Source organism: Ambystoma mexicanum, chromosome 3q (genome assembly GCF_040938575.1).
Source record: "Ambystoma mexicanum isolate Mex_15411 chromosome 3q, UKY_AmexF1_1, whole genome shotgun sequence".
NCBI lineage: Eukaryota > Metazoa > Chordata > Amphibia > Caudata > Ambystomatidae > Ambystoma > Ambystoma mexicanum.
In genome coordinates this window covers 719,384,817-719,411,602 of record NC_090926.1, presented here as the reverse complement: position 1 = coordinate 719,411,602, position 26,786 = coordinate 719,384,817, and the positions used below count along the sequence as shown (strand labels likewise).

At 47.7% G+C, this 26,786-nt stretch overlaps 1 protein-coding gene across 11 annotated transcripts in view; it reads right to left on the bottom strand.

Moving 5' to 3' along the window:
• TNRC6C (trinucleotide repeat containing adaptor 6C) overlaps positions 1–26,786 on the bottom strand; it is a 1,467,646-nt gene that overhangs the window by 243,766 nt on the left and 1,197,094 nt on the right. For 6 of the 11 annotated variants that reach the window (XM_069654647.1, XM_069654638.1, XM_069654641.1 and 3 more), the window contains one exon: positions 4,578–4,745. The exons of 1 other annotated variant lie outside the window; for it this stretch is intronic. In XM_069654647.1, the coding sequence (XP_069510748.1) occupies positions 4,578–4,745 (168 nt within the window). The remainder of the gene's footprint in view (positions 1–4,577; positions 4,746–26,786) is intronic. 4 more of the 11 variants (XM_069654640.1, XM_069654643.1, XM_069654645.1 and 1 more) reach the window with 1 other exon arrangement.

The window sequence follows — 26,786 nt, the reverse complement described above, 5'->3', positions numbered from 1 at the left end:
ATTACTCCCATGTCCAGTACGCTTTCCTCCATCCTTGAAGGGCGATTACAACGTGCCCCAGCTGTTCGGAGGAAGGCATGAACCACCTAAGAGTCGGTGAACAGATTCCTCAGAACAGTCTGTCCGAATTCCGCATCTGCTCTCGAGCTAGTGTCTGTTTGTAGAAAGCTGATGGCGTGGACCAAGTAACCACCTTGCTGAAGACGTCCCGAGAGGCATGCCTCTGAAATGCCACCACGTTGCCTTTGCCCTTATGGCGTGGGCGTGAATTCCAGCTGGTGCAGCTTTGCCCTGTTTCTGGTAAGACTCTTGTATTGCACAGACCATTCACCTGGTGATGGATGCCTTTGATACCTGTGCGTCTGGGGGGTTTCCTCCAAATGTAACCAGGAGTGCATCAGTAACATCTCTTACCTGTAATGTACCATTCCTCTAGCGAGGGTCTGGGCGCTACTTACAAATGCAATAAAGAAAAATAAAATCAGTCTACCTGATGTCTTTTGTGTGGGATAGATGGAAATTAAGCACTCGTCTAAGATTCAGAAGGTGCAATGCCTATTCCCCATCCGACTGTGGATTCAGAAAAAAACAGGTTGGCATATCGCCCAATTAAGGTGGAAAGTTGAAACCACCTTTGGGATAAATTTGGGACGAGTCCTTAAGACCACTTTGTTTTGTGTAAAATTGTAAACCTCTCGCAGGCCGATAGCACCTGGATATCACTCACGTGCCTGCCTGACGCAAGTCCCAGCAGAATAATCGCCTTGAACGTGACCCAGTTCAGGTCCGTGGACGACATTGGTTCAAATGGCTTGCATGTCAACACTGACAACACAACACTGAGGGCCCCCCAAATGGGTTTGGCCTATGCACTGGTGGAAAAAGCCTGTCCAGCCCCTTCACATGGCTCTTCATTACTTGGTTGGCTGCTGTGTATGTATGATCAAATAAGTTCTTGAAAAACGGTGATAGCTGCCAATTACATGCAGCAGCTGTCGACTGGCACCCCCAAATGTGCCAAATGCACCACAAAAGACAGCACATCATTTAAGCAACACTTGATCAGGACTATTTGGTTATCTCTTGCCCAGAAACAGAACATGGCCCACTTGCTCTTGTACTGTGTCCTGGTGGACTCTTTACGGGAGGCCTGAATAACGCGTACATTGTCCTTTGAAGCTGGTACTGCTGGTGCCTCAGTTGATCAGGAGCCAAGGCGTCAGAGTGCAGGCCCCTCTGGATCTGAGTGCACCACCTCCCACCTCCCTGCTGAGAGAGGAACAGCAGAGACTATTGGGAGGGTGACCGGTCCCATCACCGCTAGGTTGAGTAGGTCTGAGAAAAACACTCTTGCCGGTCATCTTGGGGCTATAAGGATCAGACAGCAGTCAACTGAATGGATGGCTCAGCACAGGTTATGCTGAAATGACCAGAAGACTGAGCTGCTTATCGTAGGCTCTCAACACAGAATCGCCAAACTCAACAACCTCTTCAAGTCATTCACTATAGACGGACACCATCACAGTCACTAAAGAGGTCAAAATGCTGGGTTTCTACTTGTACTCCTCACAATCTAAATAAAGAAGTTAATGCCACCACATCAGCCACTTCATATACATGCAAGCGCAATACTGCTTGCCGAAAATTCCTCTCACAAGACAGCTGTCTCACCCTAGCCAGAGCCCTAGTTCTTACGCACCTTGAATACTGTAACGCCCGTTATACCGGTACGAAGCTACAGAACATCCGAAAACTACAGGTCCTCCAAAAGAACGCCTTTAGAGCTGCTCTCACTGTCCCCAGATCGGCTCACATATCAGCCATCAGACGCCAACTACACAGGCTGTGAGTACATGAATGGATCATGTTCAAATCACTCACATTAACCCATAAATGCCTCCACCAGATGGCCCCCTCCTACCTTTCCGACAATATCACATTGACTCAAAGATCTAGACCTACTAGAACAGCCTATCAACACTGCCTCGCCATTCCCAGGTTCAAGCTCTAAAATGCAGAAGGAAGGAGCTTCCCCACTACGGCCAGCAAACAGAGGAACTCTCTGCTGCTCCAACTTAGAGCCCAGGAACCATTCTGGATCTTTCGGAAACAACTCAAAACATATCTCTTTACTCTAAGCCCGAATAAGTAAGTACTCACTCCGGACCAACCCGTCTGCAATCCCTCTCCCTTCCATGTATGTGCATTCGTTGTATGTAACCCTGCTCAGCTCACGTTACGGATCTGTACTGTCATTTTCGTGCTCTATGTCCGTCTTTTTTTAACTACTCTTGTAACCATTGTAACGTTCACATCATGTAAGAAAGCGCCCTGATGCCTTCGGGATTGGCGAGCTCTATAAGCCTCGAAATAAATAAATAAATTCAACAATACTTGCAGCAAGACCTTGAAGGCTGGTTGGGGCCACAAAAGGTGGATTTAGAAAAAGTGGGCAGTGCTGCCTAAAAATGCATATTTATTGATCTCCAAGGGTCTGAGAGTGTTGCCAAAAGAGACACCTCCTTTCCCGAGGCATACGCTAAGAAGCTACAAATATTTGCTTTTGAGTTTCAGGGCTAATTCTACCTGCATGGTAAGGCTTCTTTATGGGCCGACCCAGGCATCCAAATTAATAATGGGTGCATAAGCTGGAAGTGATGTGGAATGGCGTGTATTCTCCATGGTGAAGATGTCTGGAATAGTGAATCACCACTCATTTGAGCAGCTAAGAGGCTTAGCCTCACCAAAATGTAAGGGAGTTAAAGCTTGAAAAGGAGACTCGTTACAGGATTAACTAGGGATGCAATTGCATGCACCTTGGCTAAAGAACCTAGGATTATCAAAAAGAAGATGACCAAGCCAAGATGCAGATTTTATGGGCATAGGACCTGAACACACGTAGTTAGGGAGCTGGTCTGCGCTCTGGGGTAGAATGCACACTGAGGTTGCCCCATCAAAGGTTAGTCCACCGGTTATACTGGACTCCTGCTAGGATGTTGTATGTAGGTCTGTTAGATCCGCCTATTCGATCCGGATAGGTGCTGTGCCCTGTCTGGGTCACATATTTCAAAGCCGTTTAAAAGTGGGTGACGTTTGGTAGGACACACTGGATAAGATATGATCCTGGAGGATATGTTAGACATGTACCATGATGGGACTGCGTATTTTCTATTTGAGCCTTTCGGTTGGAAAAGTTACACGTCTTTGGAAAGGACTATTGTCAGCTCTGCTTATGGGCAAGAATATTATGAGATCTGGAATGGATTTCCAGGGCTCTGCCCTTGAAGACTGGTCTTGACTAGTATGTGAAACCTGTCCGTGTGAAATAGTTTTGTCTCCACTTGTGCTATCAATATTTGTTGTCATGTGTTTAATAATTTGTTTCCTGTTGTGAGATCCAATTTGAGGTTTTTAGCTTCAAGATGCTTTATTTCTGTAAAAACCAATAGCATGTCTTTAAACAAGCATTGGCAATGCGATGCCAACAGTTTGGGCTTTTGTGTAGGCATGGGAAAGGCTCTTGCCAGGCACTGCCGTAGTGGTATTAACTGGCCATTGATGGCAGCAGGCGCAAGTAACTTGGCATCTAATAGGAATGCATGGCAAATGCCTAATACTTATACACAAGCCAACACTCTTGGTTTTGCAAATGCTCGTTTTTAACTGGACTTCAGTCAAGGACACAAATAGTGCTTATAAATTGAGTGTCTGAAGGCAGACCTGGTAAAGAAATGTTTATTACGCTAATTAAGTCATTAGATGTCAGAAGACCGATTTGAAAAAACACTGGAAGATACTTTGACCAAAATGATTGATGGTAAGGCATGATTAAAGCTACCTCGAATAGTTCCCATGAGGTGTTGCTCTGGGAGGCGAAGGGTAGGAATGGACATCGGTATTAGCATGGCAGTACAAGGGTGGGCAAATAACCAACCTCCTACAAAGCTTGGTGTCCCTCCTCATATGTCATTTCTCCTCATCTGTCAGCAAATACAATAGTTTTGGCTTATAGGTGCCGCATGTGCCACCTAAGATCCCAAACAAAAAAATGTTTTTCTAAGGTTTGGGATGGTACCATGACACTGAAAACAAAACAGCTGCGATATTACACTTAATACCATTGATCATATGATATCTTCCCATACTCTCACCGTCCCATTTGGCAACACTCGGACCCCTCTCAAGCTACCACTCAGTGCAAATATTTTCACTAAAACATCAGTTATTTAAACACATCACCCATATTTGATCATTTCAAACAGTTTGGCTTAGACTTGTCAAAATATGGTAGCTACGACAGCACATTTATGTTGACAACATATTTTGCAAAATGTTTTAAAGGGGCAGTGACAAATGGGGGGAAGGCAACTTGGTCACCCAAGGTATCAAAGAAGAACGTTCCTGTTCTGCCCAGCTAAAGGAAGATGAAAGAGAACACATAGAAAACATGAAGAGACACAACAGGGGCTAGAGTGCTTGTTGGAGTCCATGCACAAAGGAGGAGGTAGATGTGCAGAGAAGGCAGGTAAGTGCAGCTACGTTGGTGTTTTTTTTTTTTTAAATCTGTTCTCTGGTACCTCCACTTTTCAGAAGATAACGGTTGACATCTTGGATGGTGGTATTGATGGTGGGCCCTGTGGGGACACTCCCTGGAGTGACATCAGGATCGTTTTCTGGGTCGATATTTTGCAATCCTTTCCACGGCACACCAGGGTGAAACTCTGTTTGTGAAGACAAGAGCCAGACTTGAGGGAAATGAGACGCTTCTTGACTGGTCGGAGAAACCACAGATATAACACTACAATCATCACCATCATACCATTGCACTAACAAGCACTAATTGTGAACATTCTTACCAATTCACAATAAGAAATTGGAGTCCCTTATGACACGACAATGGTGAAATATTTTAACACAATGGGAGTTCACTACGGAAGAGCAATGAAGGCTGCCCCTATATGCTATGTTGGCATACTTGATTTGCATTTTAGTGTGGTGAAAACCTCCAAAGTCTTTTTGCTATTGTGAATTTGCCTAAAACTGGTGCCACCAGCTTAGAATCCCATAATAGGAAAATGAAAAAAGTTACTTACCTCTATCTTTAGTACCACAGCCTTTAAATCCTCCCATCATTAGGGACATAGTCCACAGAATGGATTTGTCAAGGCAATTAACAGGAAGCAAAATTGAGCAAGCTCTCCACTTCATTAGAGACCATCTAAATCTGATCAATGTGGTAGCTAGCCAAACTCTGCCCCCGTAAAGGCCACCATGAGATTTCCAACAAGCAATATTAGAGCTTTACCATTACTCACCCTGCTTTCAAGGTGCAGTGGAAGGGCAAATGTGAAACTATGAAAGATAATGCAGGAGAACAACAAGTTACGTATGTAATAGGTAACGTTGCTTCTAATGGCTACAATTCCTCCCCTTTGAAGGGTATCTAGTGATAAAATCGTGGCAAAAATGTCACCTGTACAACAAAAAAAATGCAGTGGTTTGACCTGTTAGGTGTACCCCATTACACCACTTAAGGGGATCCGCTTAAATGGTATAATGAGTCCGGGGTTTGCGGGGGTGTCCCCCGCATCCTTTACATGGATTGCGGTGGCAAAACCACAGCATTTTTGCTGCAATGTTTTGTGTCCACAGCCATTTTTGCTGTTTTTTGAGTTTGGGAACTCGACAATGTTTGAATAAAACTCGCACTGTACCAGGTGAATTCATCTATACCTGTGGTGCTGCAAGGGCACGTCTCGTGGCCTACAGCAGTAGTGACAGTGCACAATGTGTAAGTGATATCGCCCACCTGGGCCCAACAGTTTTAAGGATCCACCCTTCCATAGATAGACTGGGATCATTCCAGGGTGACTTGAGGGGAGGAGGGAAGCCAGAAAAAGTCTGCAAACGAGATATTGTATTCATCACAACAGCATTACCCACAAGCCAAATAAGTCTTTCTACTAATGTGTCCCATCTCCTCTGTAGATTTAACATCTTTGAACGATTCTCCCAGCAATACCAATCGAGAAATGAGGGTCCTCACAGATACCGGGAAAGAGATGGAGACTTCACCCAAGATGTGCTGCATTATCTCCCCTCCACCCCCATCAAACCCAGGCAGTAATGCTTTGCAAAGATATGCAGTGCCGACCAAGTGGGCCCCCCCCCTACAGATTTCGTGAATTGGGCGCAAGATTGCCTTCAAGAAAGCAGTCACAGCTGCACAACTAATAGTGGAATGCACCACAATCTCTTCCAGCAGGGATTGACATTTACAATATGAAAAAAGGAAGAGGCAACCACTACATCCCCTGGCCAACAGAACTTGGTACAACCCAAGCCCCATTGTCACAAACTTACTCTAGAGCCACAAGTAAATGCTCTAATCAAGAAATGCTTCTTTATCCTGTGAGCAATAAAAAGGATCCTACCATTCCCGTCATTCGCCAACAAAACACTCGCTGTCATCGCTCTCGTCATGTCCAGAGACGACTATGCCAATAGCCTACATTTGGGCATGCCAGAATGACTTCTAAAAAAAAGTATACAAAATGCGACAGCCAGACTGCTCCTCCAACTACCTCGTAGAGAACACATGACACCAGCGCTGAAAACGCTACACTGGCTAACAATAAAACAGCAAATCAAGTTCAAATCAATGTTCATAACGCACAGAGCAATCCAGGGACAAGGCGTGGAGTTCCTAAGAGAAAAATGAAACTTACACCGCCCAACAAGGCCACTCAGATCCAGCAGTTACATCCGTTTGGAACCAAAACCATACAACAAAAGAAAATTTGGAGGATGCTCTTTCACCTCGCCCCAAAAACCTGGAACGAGCAACCAAAGAACATACGTAACACAAGCTATCACCTCCTATTCAGAACACTCCTCACATCTTGGCTCTTCACCCCATAACTAGAAAGAGTACCTATGGGGCACATACACAGTTGAAACAATGATGAGAGAGGAAACCAATCGTCCCCATCTCCTACCGCCCATCAACCGAAGTAAGCGAAGAACAATCTAAGGCATATCAACTTACTAATTGAAAGACAGATAAGCTAGAATCATACCAAAGAACGATCATGGGGAGATCGGGATGGAAGGTTAAGGGTGATATGTCAATAACACTTGGCCTACACGGTAAACAGAGGCAGCAATGGAACACCGACAGGAAATAAATAGGAAGGGAGGAGTGATTGTAAAAATACAGTACCAATACCATAGTGAGGGACAATGCACACCACAATCTGGAACACAAAGTTCGGAAATAACAGCTGGGAACTTGCCATGCCATCACTCCTAACAATTAGACGGACAGGAAAGAAAAATAGAAAGAATATGCCTACTCCATAGAACAACCGGAAACTTACAAGAAGAATTATAAGGACTAAGACATATAACCCACCAACCCAAAAGCTCAAATTTCTGCATACCTAACTCACCCAAAATCCACTCAACCACCTTCTCGCACGGCAAACCGCACGCACTTCACTACACCGCAACAACAAACACATAACTCGCACCAACAGCACACAAGGACTCACATCGATCCGATATTCACACCCAAGCTCATCGGACGGTGAAAACCTAATTGAAGCTGCCAACAGGACATCACTTTTCTCACTGACTCCCTCTTCACCCGATTAACCTCCCCCGCCTTCTTGTTTGCAGATCCGCCTGAGGACCAATTCCGTTGGTGATGGTGCGTGGTACAAATACTTTTAACGTTAACATATGATATTTTATTTATAGCGCGCACATACGCAAGTGTTTCAAAGCGCAACAAGGCAGGAGAGGGGAAAGAAGGGGGGGGGACAAGACAACAATCTTACTAGGTCCAGTGACACTGAGATCGTGCAGGTGCAGGGGAGAGGCAAGGGCAAACGTGTCGAGGGGAGGAGGAGCAAGTGCAGGACATGGATCTAAACATCAAGTAACAAGAAGTGCAGCCAGCAGGTGGCAGTGCAAGGTTAAGTGCAAAACAACAGGTGATAAATAGTGCATGTAGGGGGACTGTAGGGTTTCATATACAGCCCCAATTGCGGGGTTGCCAGGAGGCAGTGCAGGTGTGCAGCTGTGAGGGCATGGACCTGAGCACGTGGTTCAGAAGGTAGCCAGGTAAACAGTGCAGTATCAGACAGGAGATCCGTAGGGAAAAGGAAGAGAGAAGGCAGAAGCAAAGAGGAAAGTCTTGAGCTGCTTCCGGTACCAGAGCTGGTTCTGCTCAAGTTTCAGAGAGGCTGGGAGGCTGTTCCAGAGGGAGGCGGCAGCCTAAGAGAGAGATCTTCCCCCAGCTCCTTGCTTGGAAAAACTCCCGACCCTCAAGGAGTTGGAGGAGCATAGGGCTTGAATAGGAAGATATTTTAGAAGAGAAAGCTGGAGATATTTTGGTACCAGGCCTCAGAAGGCCTTGTGGACAATACAAAGGGTCTTGAATTTGATCCTTGCAGTCACTGCGAGCCAATGGAGGGATTTCAGTGCTGGGGAGATATGATCTCTGGGCTTGAGGCTAAGGACAAGTCTTGCAGTCCTGTTCTGGATGAGTTGCGGAGAACAGAGAGTAGATGTGTAATGTAAGACACAGTTGTTCTAGGCACCCTCAAAAGACGGGAGAGGAAAGAAATGCTGAAGCCCAGTAAGATTCCCTGTGCCCCATAGTTCACTGCCATAAGTGCCCACCTCCAGCCACTTAACTTTATAGGCTGTAAGCAAATGTGACACTGATCAAACAAGAACATTTTTGGGAAATCTAAAAAGGCATCCTATGGATTGTTTCATTTTTAAGCGCTTTGCATGTATGTTGTCCTTCCATGTGAGCAGACTTAAAAATGATCCCCAGGTATTTGAAGGACTTACAAAAAGACAATTTGTGATCCTGCAGACCAACCTTCGAAGGTTCCAAACTGCAGCACAATAGTCTGTAGTTGTCGACAATCAATTGAAACTGAGCAGGAAGTTCACCATCTTGGACTGGGAGAACGGCAGCTGACTAGCATGAGGTCAAGGAAGAAATTGTTAACTCAGCCCAAACACCACCTAAACAGCACAATTCAAGCCACCAAAACCCAGAAATCTGACAGCCTTCTACTTAGACCTGCAGGGACTTGGGTGTTCCGGCTAAAAGAGCGGCATCGTCAGCGTAAATCAGGACCGGCAATTTCCTCCCTTCGCACAGTGGAACATCTGCACCCTGTTGCTCCAATCACATTGGAAGACCATTCACAAATAAATTGAAAAGCAAAGGAGCTAGTACACAGCCCTGACCGACTCCCTTTTTCACTGCTATACTGTCACTGACCTCACCATTATTTCTGTAACTGATTTGGATGCTGGTGTAGGCATGGAGACATCCTAGGACTCGCAACAGGGGACGGGGAACACCCATTTCATCCAGCGATCCCCAAAGAATACTCCTATCCACGTGGTTGGAGGCAGAGCTCAAATCCATGAAGGCCACATAGATGTGAGTCCCCAGGATAGTAACATACTTCGATATAAACAGGTAAAGGTTGACACACTGATTTATTAAACGCCCAATCCTCCAGTCGCCTCATAATGACACCCGGTAATAATTTAGATTTTCCGTCCTGAAGTGTAATTCGGTGATAGGAAGTCGGGATTGATTTGTTCCCCTTTTTAAAAATAGGGACCATAGTTTGCACTTTCCATCTCTCCAGGAAAGGAGCCAATAGACAGCAAAGCACAGAAAGCCTGTGTGAGGAAGGGAGCCCAGAGCTGTGCAGAGGAGCGAAAAAGATCACATTGCACTTCATTGGCCCAAAATGCTTTCAGACTGTTCTGATGGCCAATTGCTGATTCTACTTCCTTATTGGAAAAAAGTTCCCGAGTAAAACTGCCAGGATCAACATGAGTGACATTGGTATCATTGCTACCGTAAAAAAGTGTAGTGATCTACCCAGAGTTCTCTCTTAATGTGCACCTCTGGTGCTTGACGGGAGCCCAAGTGTAACACTCCCCTTTCTGGGTCTTGCGTGGACAGGTCTAACTCAGGACTAATGGGGTACCCTTGAGGAGGGGCATATGCAGGTGATTATGGGAACGTGTTTTGGGGGTTATTGGGACCCCAATCATGACACCAAGTCTAAACTGTTCGAATTCTTGGCGATAATCTTCCAGAAACTCCTGCTGTCATCACTGGCAGCCTTACACAAAGCTTCCCAGTGACATCTGGCAAACTCCCACTTCCCAGAAATCATTGCCAAATTCGGGCAGTTGGCCTTAAGTACTCCTAACCAGGCTCTCTTTCTGTTTGCACTCAGCTGAGAGCCAAGACTTGGAGTTTCCCTGATGAGGGCATCGGTTGTAGTTTTCCGTTATTAATAATTCCCTGCATAATAAAATAAAAAAAGAGAAGGCCCCAAAGATCAAATGCGGAGTGTTGGGACTTAAACAGATCATTAATTTGTCCATATTTGATTTCACTACTTCTCTAAGATAATCTGAAGCTAGATCCGGCCTCCAGTGCAAAACTAGCCCCTTAGTACATTTTACCAGATGAACAGGCAACATGGGAACAGCGGCAGGCGCTTTACTGGTTTTCCATTGCCAAGTCATGGACAATAGATAATGGTCACTATCGCAGGGTCCATGATGTCAAAACCCTTCATATTTTTCCAAACGGACATGGGATTCGGGATATAATCAATAATACTTTTGAAACGCCCATGGTTAAAAAGGTAAAATGACCAGCAGTCGGCAATTGGAATCTCCCGTTTACAGCTCTATAGCCTAATTACCTCATGGTGTCCCCACAGCAATAAGGCCATATTTGAGGTACTGCATCCAGGAGACTGGGATTCGGAACTAAGAATAAAACTCATCTATCTGAAATGGGTTAAACTACTGTACAGTTCACCATTGGCCAGAGTTAAGACGGGAGCGGTAATCTCAGAGAGATGGCAACTTAGTAGAGGTACCAGACAGGGGTGCTCCTGGTCCCCGATGCTATATATTCTTGCACTAGAACCCCTAGCTATATACCTAAGACAATAGTACAGAGGGGTGGGGATTTTCACTAAAGGAGGGCCACATCTAATAACATTGTATGCAGACGATATGTTGCTATATTTGAGATACCCGGAGGAAAACCTGCAATACATCCTAGAAGTAATGGAGCGATTTGTGTTGCTCTCGGGCATTGCAGTCAACCCTAAAAAGTCATGCATACTCCCCCTAGGGAGATGTAAAGGGATTCCGTGAGAGCACCTACCCATTCTACAAATACCCTGGGAGACAGATACCTTCAGATACCTGGGAATAGACATCTACCATGCTGTTGAGAATGAACACAAATATAATACAGAAAAGCAGTAGCAAACATTAAAAACAGCATGAGATTATGGGCTAAGCTCTCATTGGCTATGGTAGGGAAGTTGGCTTTGTTGAAAATGGTGGTATTACCTAGGCTGATGCACTTTTTCGGAAACATACCATATTTGATACCTAAGCGGTTCTTTGTCAAACTCCAGAGCATATGCAGAAGTTTCATCTGGCACAAACCTAGGAATAGAATAACCCTGTGGAAACTACAGAATACATATGATAAAGGTGGCATAAAACTTCCTAATTTCGAGATCTACCACTGGGCCAGCCAGCTACAATACGTGGCCAGGTGGCTATCTGAAGTCTCAACAGCTGAGTCCAGACTGCTGAGGTGAGACTGTGCTCCATTTCTTCTGAAAGAATGGATATGGCTACCTAAAGGGGTGCCGAGAATGCTGGAACTGGGATGGCAAATGTGGCGGAAGGCTTGCCAGGCCATGGAAAGCCCGACCCCGTGCTCCCCGCAGGTGCCGCTAGTAGCACTGACCAATGGGGATGTACAACTGAGGCAGATGATACGCATATATTGGGAACAGGTGGGTATTGCAACACTGGGAGATATATGGCAAGACGGGAACATACTGGAATTTAACGAACTGGTAGAAGATACGGGCCTACATCTTGGGCAATATATCACATATACTAGACTGGTGCGACGGGTGAGAAAAACATGGTCTGAGATAGTGCTTGAAGACCAACCAGACACATTTATAGATACAATATATGACATTGCAGAGGGAGGGCATGAGATCTCCCAGATCTACGAAATGCTGACAACTAAGGTGGGGAAGGAAGTACTCCAGCTAAGACGGGATTGGGAAGTGGGAGAAAGCATGAATGATGGGCAGTGGGAGAGGGCTCAAAGGTACCATAAAAAGGTGTCCAGAAATGCAAGGCTGAAACAAATCCAGCTATATGTAACTCGCAGAGCGTTTATGACCCCCCAGAGGATAGCCCGATTTAAGAACGCAGGAATACAAACATTTCCCAAGTGCGGAGAAGTAAATGCCGGCATGACACATGTTCTGTGTGCGCCCAGAAATTGGTGAATTCTGGAAAGAAGTGGCCCACCGCCTGGCAGAGAAAGGCATTCCGCTATTGGTGGAGTCGGTGTGGGCATGCATAATGGGGGGGTTCCCTAGACCACGCAAGTTAAAGCATGTGAGTAAACTCAAAGACCTGGCTTACATACTGTCTAAGCGCAGAATTGCCATGGGCTGGAAAGCATGTAATAGACCCAAGATCAAGGTCTGGTGGAATGATCTTGAAAAGTGGGCAGAAACCAAAACGGCAGTATGGACCGAGGCAGTTAATAGAGTAGGAGAGGAAGAGGCAGATACATTGACGGCCTGGAGGCACTTAGTGGCCACATTGTCGGGGTCTACCCAGGAAAGTCCAAGTGGAAATGATACCTCCCGAGACAAGCAAGAGGGTACATCACTAGAAGATATGGCGGACGGTGAAATGGAATAGGCTCATGTTGTTGTGGGGGGTAAAGAGGTCTTTGGCGGCTATAGTTTAAACATGACACGAACTACGTAAAATGTATAACATATGCCGCTAAATTTGTTTTTATGTGATTGATTGTTGTAAAAAGTTAATAAAAATAGTTTTAAAAAAAAAGAATAAACTCCTCCTCCCTCTCATAGTGGAACTCTTCGATTGAACTAATTGTTAAGTTGAAATACCCTCCAATTAGGATAGTCTATTCTGATCTATAGCCACTATCGTCAGGCTGAATAATTCCCTGTAGAATAGAGAGCACATTATCTACTTGGCACCATTTATTAAATACAAATTAATGAAACACAGTTGTTTGGCTCCAGTGATGTTCAGTTCGGAATCAAGACTTGCATTTGTTTAATACTCTACCCCAGCGTGTGTGCAATATAGGTAGCCAGGCCTCCTGATGGTCTCCTCTTCCTCCTGGATCTTATGGCCTGCTTAGGGTATAGAGAACATCCTTGAAGATGACTGGGGCTCAGTAGACAAGGTTTCAATGAGATATTCAGATAACACGTGTGATGAATCTGATGATGTCTTCATTCCTTTCCTATGTTGCCACGGGACAGCAGCCGCTACCTGATCCTGACACTGGTGGCTGCTATATGAGGATGGATCACATGGGGGAAGAGGGGTGTCAACCCTTGTTGGGGGGAGTTGACATCAATAGACTAGATATGGTATCCCCCTTTTCCTTTTAGGCATACCCCTTCCATTCCCCATGCCTTAATGTCATTGTCATTGCTCTCTTCAACCACTCATGGAACAAGTGAGAAGAACAAGTTACTTTCTTACCTGGTAACGTTCTTTCGATGGGATGGTCCGACGACGTATTCCATATCTATGACATGTAATCACCACAGCTGTGCTGCTTCGGAAACTTTTTCGGCGTCTGCGTCCTGCGTCGATGACGTCGATGCGCCGTCGTCGAGGACCTCCTCCGACGTCCGACGTCATCCGATGTGATAAGTAGGACGCACGACGCCCATAGCCTCAGTTGTAGTTTTTTCCCCCAGAACGTGTGACATAAGTCAACTGCCAGTCAGACACAAAGCCTTGCGGAACGTAAGCTGCAATCGCAAAAGAAATTCTGCAGCGGGGAAGGCCGGGCGGGAGCGATATGGAATACGTCGTCGGACCATCCCATCGAAAGAACGTTACCAGGTAAGAAAGTAACTTGTTCTTCGAGGGGATTGGGTCCTCCGACGTATTCCATATCTATGACAGACTCCCAAAGCAGTACCAAAGCAAGGAGGAGGGAAAGAATTTAGAATCAAAATGTAGAATAGCCAATCAAATAGCAGAGCAAAGGACCGCCTTGCCAAAGGCCAGATCCTGTGCTCGGATGGAATCAAGGGAATAGTGACGTACAAAAGTATGTACTGAAGCCCAGGTGGCTGCATCACAGATGTTGCGAATAGGAACACCCCTCTGCAGGGCAGTAGACGCAGCCATACCCCTGGTAGAATGGGCCCGCAAGCCAGCCGGCGGGTCCTTACCCGCCAAACGGTAGCACTCCGAGATGGCCAAAATAATCCAGCGAAACAAAGTCTGTTTCGTCACAGCTTGCCCCAAACGCTTTCCAGCGTAACCAATAAAGAGTTGATCATCCACTCTGACCCGGGACATGCGTGAAACATAAAAGCTTAAAGCTCTCCTAGGATCAAGCCTATGGAGCCTCTCCTCTTCCTTACCAGGATGCGGAGGAGGATAGAATGCCGGAAGAACAACCTTCTGGGCCAAATGAAATTCCGTCACTACCTTCGGAAGAAAAGAAGGACGAACTCTAAGGACAACCCTGTCCTTGTGAAATACAGTGAAGGGAGGCTTAACCGAAAGTGCTTGTAACTCACTCACTCTGCGAGCGGAAGTAACCGCAACTAAAAACACAGTTTTCAGAGTTAACAGCCTCAAAGGGCAAGAATGTAAAGGCTCAAACGGAGCACCTATAAGAAACTTAAGAACCAGGTTTAAATCCCAACCGGGCACCAGGAAAGGTGACGGAGGGAACACATTAGTGAGCCCTTTCAGGAACTGTGAAATCAAAGGGATTTTAAAGTAAGAACACTCTTCAGACGAGCGCATAAAGATGGACAGCGCCGCCAGGTAACCCTTAACGGTACCCACTTGCAAGCCCCTGTGGGCCAAAGAAAGTAAAAAGGACAGAACCATGGGGATGTCACATGCAAAAGGATCCACATTCTGAACTCTGCACCAGTCGCAGAACTTACGCCAACGGTACAGAGACTTTGTTGCCGGCCTTCGGGCCGAAAGCAACACCTCCATCACGTCCTCAGGGAGGTCCCAATCCTTATACCTCAACCTTTCAGAAGCCAAGCGTGAAGGTTGAGGGATCTGACCTCTGGATGGAGAACCTGACCCCCCTCCCGTGAGAGCAGATCGTCTCGGTAGGGAAGACGACGTGGAGGGCAGATGGATAAGTCGAGAAGGTCCGGGTACCACGTCCTCCGAGCCCAAGCCGGGGCAATGAGGATCATCCGGGAACCGAACTTCCGTAACCTCCGCAGCACTTGCGGGATGACGGGGACTGGAGGAAACGCGTACAGCAGCGGGAATGACCACTCCACCATGAACGCGTCTCCTAAGGCTCCTTCTGGAGGAAATTCCCGCGAGCAAAACCTTTCGCACTTCCGGTTGACACTGGAGGCGAAGAGATCCACTTGAGGGGTCCCCCAAAGGGCGAAGATCTCCAGGAGAATCTCCTGAGCCAACTCCCACTCGTGAGAGATCGCGCTCTGCCTGCTCAGAGCGTCCGCCGTCACGTTTTCGGCTCCGGCCAGATGAACTGCCGAGATCGAAACTTCCTGCTGGATGGCCCAGAACTTGAGCTGCATCGCCTCTCTGCACAGAGGAAGTGACCCTGCCCCCCCCTTTTTGTTGAGGTAGTGCATGGCCACTGTGTTGTCCGTCAGGATCAGGACATTCTTCCCTCGCACAGACGGCAGAAAAGCCTTCAGGGCTAGCCTGACGGCCCTCAGCTCCAACAGATTGATATGGAGTCTGGACTCCGACGGAGACCAACGACCGCTGACTGTCAGCCCGTTGGCATGAGCTCCCCATCCCGTGAGGGATGCATCCGTCACGATCGTCACCTCCGGCCAGGGAAGCCAAAATGGAGCCCCCTTCATCAAGTTGCCTTCGACGGCCCACCACAGAAGGTCCCGGGCGACCGAGGACGGCACCTGAATTGAGTCCGACATCCTGCCGGAGGACTGCGACCATTGCGTCTTGAGTGCCCACTGCAAAGATCTCATCCGCAGGCGAGCCTCTGGCACCAGAAGAATGCAGGATGCCATGAGGCCGAGCAACCTCAAGAACTCGAACGCTGGGAGCGTCTGGGCATGCTGAAACTTGTGCACCATCTGCTGAATGTGAAGAGCCCTCACCTGGGGAGGAAAACACTGCCCCAGGGAAGTGTCGAGCACTGCTCCGATGTACTGGAGCCGCTGTGTTGGCGTCAAATGGGACTTCTTTAAATTGAGGGAGAAGCCCAGCCTGTGAAGGGAGCGACAGGTGATCGATAGATGATCCAGGACTTGCTCGGGAGAGCTCCCCCTGATCAACCAATCGTCCAGGTAGGGGTAGACGTGAATCCCCCCTTGCCTGAGATGCGCTGCCACCACCACCATGAGCTTGGTGAAAACCCTCGGGGCGGAGGTCAATCCGAACGGCAGGACCCGAAACTGAAAGTGCGAGTCGCCAACCGCGAACCTCAGGTACTTCCTGTGCATGGGATGTATCGGCACATGGAAGTAAGCATCCTTGAGGTCGAGTGACACCAACCAGTCCTGAAGCTGAAGGGCCTGGAGGACTTGAGAGAGAGTAACCATCTTGAACTTGTCCTTCCTGAGGAGTATGTTCAAATCGCGCAAGTCCATGATGGGTCTCAATCCCCCGTCTTTCTTCGAAACCAAAAAATAAGGGGAATACCATCCCTTGTTCCTCTCCGCTACAGGCACCAGTTCTATGGCGCCTTTCTCCAGCAGGGCTTGAATTTCCTACGCAAGGAGCGGATCCGGACTCTGCAAAGAGAGGTTCCCCGGTGGATTGTCGCGAGGCCTGTGCCGAAAAGGAAGACAGTAGCCGTGGGTTATGATCTCCAGAACCCACACATCTGAAGTAATGGCTTGCCACTCTACAAGATGCTGCGCCAGCCTTCCCCCAACCGGCGAACCATGGCACATGGCCTCACGACTGAGTGGGAGCGGCTGCGGCGTTACCTGAGGGCAAAGAGGCAACTGCCCGAGCGGCCTTGGCACCACGGGTACCCTGTCGTCCACCTCTGGTACCCCTGCGATGGCCTCTTTGACTGCCAGCTCCTCTCGCTTTACTGAAGGATGAGTAATAGCGAAAGGAACCACCCCTCCACTGCTGTCCCCTAGGACGAAAAGGCGGAGGTTGGCGAACTGCAGCGCCCAACGACTTCGCTGCAGCTTTTGAGGTCTGCAACCTCTCAAGGCTCTCGTCAGCCTTGCTGCCAAAAAGGTGTTCACCATCAAAGGGCATGTTGAGGAGCCGGGACTGCACATCAGGAGCAAACCCCGACTTCCGCAACCACGCAAACCTGCGTATCACGGTGCTCGCCGCCATGGACCTACTGACGCATTCAGCCAAGTCCAGACCCGACTGAACGGACTCACACATGGCATCCTTACCATCCTGGACCATAGCAAGGAAACCATCCCGTTCATCCCCTTCGGGAATATGTTCAGCCGCTAACGCAACACAGTTCCACAGAGTGTGCGTGAAACGTGACAAGGCACAAATGGAGTTGGCCGCCTGAAGCGCCATACCACCAGAAGAAAACACTTTCTTCGCCCAGCCATCAAAACGTTTGTCGTCCCTATCAGGAGGGATGGTAGGGTACGACGCCTGCTTTGCCGGGGCCGTGGCCGCCTGCACCACCAAACTCTCCGGAGTGGGGTGCCTGGTCAAGTAGCAGGGGTCGCTACTGGCTGGACGGTATTTACGCGACAAGGATCTGCCCACCGCCGGGAGACTCTCCGGAGCAGTCCAAGCCGCCGCCACCCTTCTCTGTAAAGCCATATGGAACGGCAGAACCGGGTCAGTTGGGGGACCAACATCAAGGATGTCCGTCAGATCATCCTGCACAAACTCCCCTGGGGGAGCAGACCATCCCAGATACTCAGACACCCTAGCCATAAGGCGCCGGTACGAGGAATCGGCATGGGAGCCAGGCTCAGGCCTACAAAATTCCACCTCCGGAGAGGTGTCCAGTCCACTGGCATCATGCAGTGACTGCCTCAAATCGTCAAACTGACTATGGCCCGAGAAAATGTCATCTGGCACCTGACTAGGAACCAGGCCATCAGAATCCTCATCCGCCTCCGAAATATATTCCAGGTGGCGAAAAGGCACCCGAGAGTGCTTGCTCTTAACCAGAGCCTTCCTAGGGGGTACACCCGTGACACGGGGCACCTCCGACACGAAAGGCGTCGATGGCGTCGAGCGAATCGGCGCCGACGCCGAGAAAACCGGCAACGGCGCCGAGAGGATCGGCGTCGACGTCGAGGAAATCGGCGTCGACGTCAGATGCAGCGCCTCCAGTACCGGCGGCGTCGACACAGCCCTCGAAGCCGGAGCCCCGAGCGTGTCCCTCGACGACCTGATCGTCGACGGCTTCGACGAGGTCCTCGAAGCCGGAGCCTCGAGAAAGCCTGTCGACGCCTCAGACGTCGATGTCTTCCTCGAAGACTTCACAGGAGCACACGGTCTCGAACGCGTCGAGGACCGGGACCTGGAACGGGTACGGCGAGAACGAGCCTCCTTGTCCGAAAGGGACCGCTCCCGTGACTCGTGCCGACCACTCTTGCGAGCGGTGTCTCTCGACCTCACACGGCCGACCCCACTCGGGGGCGCGGACGGCTGAGTACCCTGCGACTCAAGAATCGCCAACATTTTCTTCCCGAAGGAAGCCCATTCCTCCGGCGTCGCACGGCTGGTGGGGTAACCGACGTGCCGTGCAGAATCCTCGGAAGAGGACCTGGAAGGCGACCGATGACGGCGCTTCCGAGAATGCCTCGGAGGGGCCGAGGTGTGGCGAGACCCACTCCTAGAAGAAGACCGACGAGACTTCCGACGATGACGCGGAGAGTCACCCCTCGAATCATCCGTCGAAAGCCCCGCCGACTTCGACTTCCGGGGCTTGGACACCCGACCTACCGACAACTTCTTCTTACGTTCGCGTAAGGCTTTGGACGTGAGCGACTGGCAGTCGATACAGTCATCCGCGTCGTGGGCCTCCCCGAGGCACCAGAGGCAGGCATCGTGCGAGTCAGTCACCGACATCTTGGACCCACACTCCCCGCACTTCTTAAAGCCCGGACGCGGGCTTGAAGACGAAGTGGAAGACATCGCCGAAGGAAATTCACAAACGAACAGGTTCGAAGAACCAGAAAGAACAGAACTCCAAAGAGTCGAGGCTTAGAACCGAGAAACACGAAGCAACACGTTCGCGGAAAAAACGGAACTGAGGCTATGGGCGTTGTGCGTCCTACTTATCACATCGGATGACGTCGGACATCGGAGGAGGTCCTCGACGACGGCGCATCGACGTCATCGACGCAGGACGCAGACGCCGAAAAAGTTTCCGAAGCAGCACAGCTGTGGTGATTACATGTCATAGATATGGAATACGTCGGAGGACCCAATCCCCTCGAATACCTTCCCATTTTCTATACGTACGTTAACAGGAACTGACCACCATTTCCATGCATGTGAAAGTACTGCGATGAGAAAGTTGAATGTAGTAGGATCAGCAAAGGCGAGAAGCACAAGACATGTTCTAGTGGTTGCGAGCGGATAACAGGTGCCGGGACATTTAAAAATGCTAACCAGCTGACAGGAGAGAGATGCTGCTTGGGGTAGTTTCACCCTCTGGATGTTGACCGAGGGACTATTGAGCCAATAAGTTTGTGAAGCCAGCCGGCTCAGGCAGAAGACGTGAGATCTGGTTCGTGTTTGGAGACCACGGAAGGAAGCAGGGTAGAGACTTCCTCGTGGACACAGGACACTGGGAACAGCCTCAATGCTGCTCAAAGACGAAACGAGGCTCAGGAAGCAAAGTGGGTGCTGCAAAGGACGTGCAAGATGCCAGACAAAGACGACGATACTGGGAGATGGAGACGGGACACCACGCCACTTCCTATTTACTGCTGAGGAACCGAAGAACGCCACAAGAAGCCAGTGAGTCCTGCAGTGGGGAAATGGGACACTTCGGCAACGCTGCATAAGGAGGTTGAAGGAAACTAGAGCAAATGAGAGGTAACTTGAGACCCACTATTTTCAGAAAAAGACTAATAGAACGAATGAGAGCAATATACCAGTTTGCAAATGTGTAAAGCCCTGGCAAGAGAGTATAACAGACACAGACAAAATTACAAGTGTGCAAAGAAAGTCACAGAAAAAGCCCAGGCAGGAAAGTATACCAGGCACAAACACGTTTGCAAGTGTGTAAAGCAAGTCATGTGAAAAGCCCTGGCATGCGAGGATAGCAGACAAAGTCAAGTTGCCATTAGTATAAAGCGACCTACATGAGGAAGTCCTGGTAGGAGAAGCTGCCATGCAAAGCCAAGACTGTGAGAGAATGCTACATTAAAGAGGAGATGAAGGCTGGAAGGGGGAGGAGGGGAACACCAGGTATCCTATGATATTGTGATTAACAGTTAAGCTGTTCAATATACAAGTTGTTTTTTTTTTTGTTAATCAGAGAATTCCAAGGAAGCCTCATATCCTTAGGAGTTTAAAGTATTGTGAAGAGAAAACCTGGAGAAGGGAGCAATCCCCTGGATTTATGAACTATATGCATTGGGATGCTTTTTGTTGGAGTAACTTTTTTTTCTTTTTGAACATTTGTGCATTTTCATGGCCAAAGACATTATCCTTTTTACCCTGGAGTTTCTTTTAGAATGCGAGGGTCATAATATTATTTCAGACACAGGAAATGTTTTTCTTTGGACATTATGACAATGGACAGACCCTTAGTTTTGGTTGAGGTAGGAAAACAACTACTAGAATAAGGAAAGCAAGGCATTTTCCAACCCCCTTTTATTGTGAATTAACGTTTATAACCAAAACGATGAGCTCTCTGTGTAATCTTATTCCTGGCTCCTTACACATGATATTTGGAGATGAAGTGTTAGGGAGATTCATGCATTTTATGCTTAATACACACTCCATACTTTTTGCTGGACTTGTGGACATTTTTCATGTTCTCCTGAACAAGGTGAGCCTTTTCCCCCTCATTCATTCTTAATTGCTCTTAACCATGGGGACTTTGTTCTTTATGTTTTACCTTATTTTATGGAGTCTGGCTTTCTTCCATATCTCTTAAAGGAATCTGTGGTTCACATTTGCAGCACACAGTACCCTATGTGCAGTGTGGATGGGACACTCGGGTTTTCCATTTATATTCTTTCATTTTCCCCAAGAATTACTGTTCTTAAGGAAAGAGGGATTCTTTGTCATTCCTAACACTTAATTTAAGAGATTAGCACACTCCACCTCCTGGCTACATGCTGCTGCAGGCCCTGCCCTCATGATGGCTATTCCCAATGGATACACTATCTTAAGAGCTGATAGAAATGAAACGCGCGGAGGAGGCATAGCCCTCATAGTCAAATCCAGCCTTTCAAGAAGACTAGCTCCTCCCCTTGATATTAAATCATGTGAAAATCTCACAGGCAAATTATCCATGAATGATTCCCAAACTCTCACTATCCACTTGATTTACAGACCTCCAGGTCCTATTGGAACATGCAAAGAGGATATTTCAACTATCCACTCCAACAAGCTAAAAAACTCATCTCCCAAGTCATTGTATTAGGGGACATTAACCTGGGCTTTAACGACCCTAAAGACCCTCGTGCACTGAGAGTGGCCAATATCCTGACTGACCTTGGCCTTACCCAAAGAGTGCACCAGCCCACCCACAACAAAGGGAGAATACTTGACTGGGTGGCAGACCATAAATGCAATGCATCCATCTTGTCGATCTCCCCTCAGATCTGGAAAGATCATCACCTTGTCACATTTTCCCTAGCAACTAAACGACAAACTCCTACTCCCACCCAGCTGGACCCTCCCATACCAACAAGGAACAAAAAGAACATTACCCCGACAACTTACTCCCACTGCTACTTCCTAAACTTAATTCTCTATCGGAAAACTTGGGCCCTGAGGCCTTGGTGAATGAGTATAATAAAATGATGTCTACTTCATTAGACTCAATCGCGGCACAAAAAATTAGACTAAGTAAGCCTAAAACTCACCTTAACTCATCGTACACACCACACTTGAAAGCATTACGCTTATATAAAAGACAATATGAGGTATCCTGGAGACTACTACCTTCTGAGGAAAATAAAATTAACCTCAGCACGATATCCGCCTTATATAAAAGGGAAATAAGATCAGCCAAACGCAAAATCTACACCACCAGAATATCGCAAGCCAATTCAAGTATAAAGGAACTTTTTGTTATCCTGAAGGAATTAGAAGCCCCCATTCCGGTACCCGAGAACTGCGTGAAAGATAAACCTTGGTGCTCCAATATACAGCAAGCATTATCCAAACAAAGTTATGACTTTACAAGCCAAAATCGCTAAGAAAAAAGCGTCACTAACCACAACGATCACCCCCAAAAACTCCACCACACCTCCTATACATACTGCTCGCAAACCCCAACCCCCGCTTTAAGTTCTCCAAAGTCTCTGTCAACGAGACAGAAAAAATTATACTAACGCTCAAACCCTCTAACTGTCAGGGAGTTCGTTGCCCTGCGCAACTGATAAAACGCTGCCAGAGATTTGGCCCCCTTTATCTCAAAACTCATTAACGCATCATTCTCCTCTAGTACTATAACAAGTAACCTCAAGGAATCATGGGTGCTCCCATTACTTAAAAAACAGACGCTAGACCCTGCCATCCCCACCAACTACCGCCCGATCACTACAGTGCCCTTCCTATTGAAAATTATAGATAAAATGGCATATCTACAAATGCAGACCTTTCTGGAATCCAACCATTTGCTAGGTGCTCGCCAGACAAGCTTTCGGCCCTAACATGGGACCGAAACAGCTTTAATAGATTTAAAAACCCAGATTGACAAGTTCATGGATAAAGGGAAATCAGCTCTCCTCCTTCTCTTGGATCTCTCGGCTGCATTCGACCTTGTGGATCAGGGGGTCCTTTACAGCCATCTGGACTCGGCGGCCCATTTTTTCAAAGAAGCCATAGTATGGATAGAATCCTTTCTAAACAATCGGACGATGCAAGTCTTCTCTCCCACGGCGGCCGCGGACCCCATCCCCATCACCTGCAGAGTGCCCCAGGGGTCATGCGTCTCTCCTACCTCATAACATTTTCATGAAGCCCCTTTTCGATGATCTGGACCATCTTGGTATCACCTACACTAACTATGCAGATGATACTCAGATTCTCCTACCACTTACTGGTGATTATGACAAGGATTTGGCCTTGGTGAATAAGGTACATCTCATCATCCAGGTATGGATGGCTACTCATGGACTATGCCTGAATGATGACAAGCCTGAGATGATCATCCTGGGCACCTCCGCAACCCTCAAAAAACTGGGACCTTAATACTTAACATTTAACATTGACAATAACCTCATCACAGTCGCTAGTGAGGTCAAAACCTTGGGTTTCTACCTGGACTCAACCCTCTCCTTCAATAAACAGGTCAATGCAATGGCATCCGCCTCGGCATATACCTGTAAATTGATCAGAGCAGGTAAACCCTTTTTGTCCAACAATAGTTGCACTACCTTGACCAGAGCTCTTGTTCTGTCGAAGCTGGATTACTGTAACTCTCTCTACATTGGAGCTAATAAGGAAACCATCAAGAAAATCCAACTACTTCAGAACAATGCTCTTAGAGCAGCACTCGGAATTGCTAGGAGAGAGAACATTTCTGAAACCAGAAGAGCAAATAATTGGCTCTCAACATATGATAAAATCCAGTTGAAAGAGGCCTCTCTCACGTACAAATGTCTAAACAACGTGGACCCTGCTATCTCACAGAGAAACTCACCAGAAAAACCTCTATAGGACCCACCAGACTATCTAGCACCAACTGCCTCACAGTCCCTGGATTTAAACTCTCCAGAGTCGGGGGACGCAGCTTCCTGGTTAAGGCAGCTCAACTGTGGAACGCCTTAACCCCTCCCCTGCGAGTAGATCAATCCTATCTACAATTCAGGCAGAACCTCATAAGATGGCTTAAAGATGCTGACAAGTAATCACCTCAGTTTTCATAAAACCACATCTGGCTCTTCCTCTTTCTACACTCCTGCACATATCTTTGTAGACTATTTGCATTTCTAAGTGTTATACTGCTTCTATCCTGAACTACCCCTACTTAGTGCGGACTGTGCTTTTGATATACAAGCAATCTGTACTATGTATTTTGCATATGTGGCTATTATGGCAATCTGTATCCTCTATATTGTATTTTGTATATATTTTGCCCATATTTATCTTTGTAACCAAGCTTCGAGTTATCTTATGCAATGCGACCTGATGCCCACAGGTCTGGTGCACAATACAAATAATAAAAACAAACAAACCTTATGTGGATTGCTAGGGAGATATCTAGTATCCCCCTTCTCTCTGCCCCTGTGACTTCTTAAGTTAGGGCTGGTGGTAGTTGACACGTTCTACCAACTTTTGTGGTATTCTCTACCGCAGACTGTATTGCCAGCCTCGATTATGCACAAAAGGGTCACCTATGTTCTAACATGGTGGCCCCTTTCTTTTTTCGCCATTTCTTGTGTTGTTGTCCTTTGTTAGCCCTTCTTCTACCATTCTGGAAGGGGGAGGGCCGTGTGTGAGTTTTGCTTTTGGAGGGAACCCTTGGTCTCCCTGCCTAAGTTCCAGTGTGTCTGAAGGCATGAAGCAGGGGAGGAGCCTGAAACTCCCCTGTTCTTTGTCTGCTGGTGTGCCTGAATGGAAACCAGGTTCACTTGGGGGGGCTGGCTGTTCTGATTGGACAGTCAACCGGCCTTTGGGTAAACTGCAGGGAGGGTTTGCAGAGAAGGTGAGGTTCGTGAGGCAAAAGGAAAGTCGACCACTGGAACAGAATATATGAAGTTGAAGACAACTAGAGATGTCGGCAGACCCTTCCAGGAACCCCGAAGAGGCCACTGCTGTCCTAACCCCCGTTTCCTTATGGACAGAGGAGCTCCGAAGAGGACAACTTCTTCCCTTTGGCAGGTGGGACCAACAAACCATAAGACGATCTGCAGAAGTAGCCACCCCCCACCGTGCTGTGACCTTCCAGGGCCACAAACCATGAATACCTGGGGACAACCGACCCAATTGCAGTGCATCACCTCCAAGTGCACGAATCCGCCCAGAACTTTGGTGAGATCCACTTGGCCCTCAAGAGACACGACCCCCTCCTCAAAGTCCCCTCATCAGAGTGCAGGACTGCAGAATTGAGGTGGATCGACCGGGCAGTAACCGTTCACTGTTGGAGCTGATAAAAAGGCGCCAAAACTGGAGACTGACGGTAGAGCTCAAAGAAGTCCTTGCGGAGGGTCCTTTCTCACAACTGCTGCTCCGACATCCTTTATAGAGTCCCACCTTTTGGGACAAGAGCGAGTAAACAGGAGATCGGGTCCGTCGCTGCTGTACCGGAAAGAAGCCAGCTGCATTTTCTTCAAATCACCTAAGGTACTGTGGGCCTAAAGGTAGGACTGACCTCAAGCTGAATAGTCGCTAAAGGGTGACTGCAGTGCGATAATAGGTGTTCAGGGTGTTCACCCATATCCTTTGCCCATGCTTAACAGTTTAGCTGTCATAGGGAGTCCTCTCCAAGGTCCCTAATTTTTGTATTCCACTACAGCACTTCACTTGAAAGTAACTGAGGAACTTTTGCCTTTTCTGCTGTTACATGACTTTTGCATCCCTCTTGGGAGAACTCTTAACTAAGTTAGGGATTGGATGCTAAAGTGCGTGAAAAGTATTGCTAAAATATAACTTGCTGGTATAGTGTTGACTAACCCTTTTTCTTCCATCAGACACGTGTATGAGTGACTTTAGAACTAAATGTTAGGTAGACTTTAGGAAAACTCTCCTAACATGAGGTTGCACCAGGAACCATCACACGCTTTGTTCTACAAGGTAGCGATATTGCATACGAAAATCTTGACTAGTCAGTTTCAACAAGGATATCCATAGTCTGACCCTTCTTGTCCTGATTCCTTGCAATTGATCCTGTAATGCCCCACTTCCGACTGGGTACCCCCCCCAGATGGTTCAGATCTCAGTTCGGGGAGTAAATCCACACCGTCCAAATCATCTAGACCTTCAAATCTATTTGACAATAGTAGGGGTGCTCCATGGTCGAGTGCCGGGGTAGGTGGAACATGGAGCTGTCTTTGTTTATGGCTATAAGGTTTGTTGTGCATTATGGGGGGACATTCCCCAGTGATTATAAAATAAATAAAAAATTGTAAGTTACTCACCGTAGTGACTAACATACTCTTAGTCCCCTTTCCTCCATACTGCATGGGCGTACCTTCCTAGGGACGGGAGATGGAACCTTCTTCACCTTTAAATTAGAGGTGCGCGGGGGTGCTGCCCTGGGAGCATGCGCTACCTTGACTCCGCCCACCGGCTACACCTCAGTCCCCATTGACGTGTCCACAATATTTACCATTGCCTAATGACACCAGTATTATTAGGGAGGAGGATGGTGGGACGTACGGAGTAAATCTCAACCAAAAGATGGCGCCCAACTATGTAAATGAGACCAGACACTAAGAAGGGACTTGAATGGTAACGTTGCCAATGGGAACGTCCAGCAGCACTACACAAAGAGAACGCTACTCGCGCCTGAGCTATAGCCGACGCATGAGACCAGT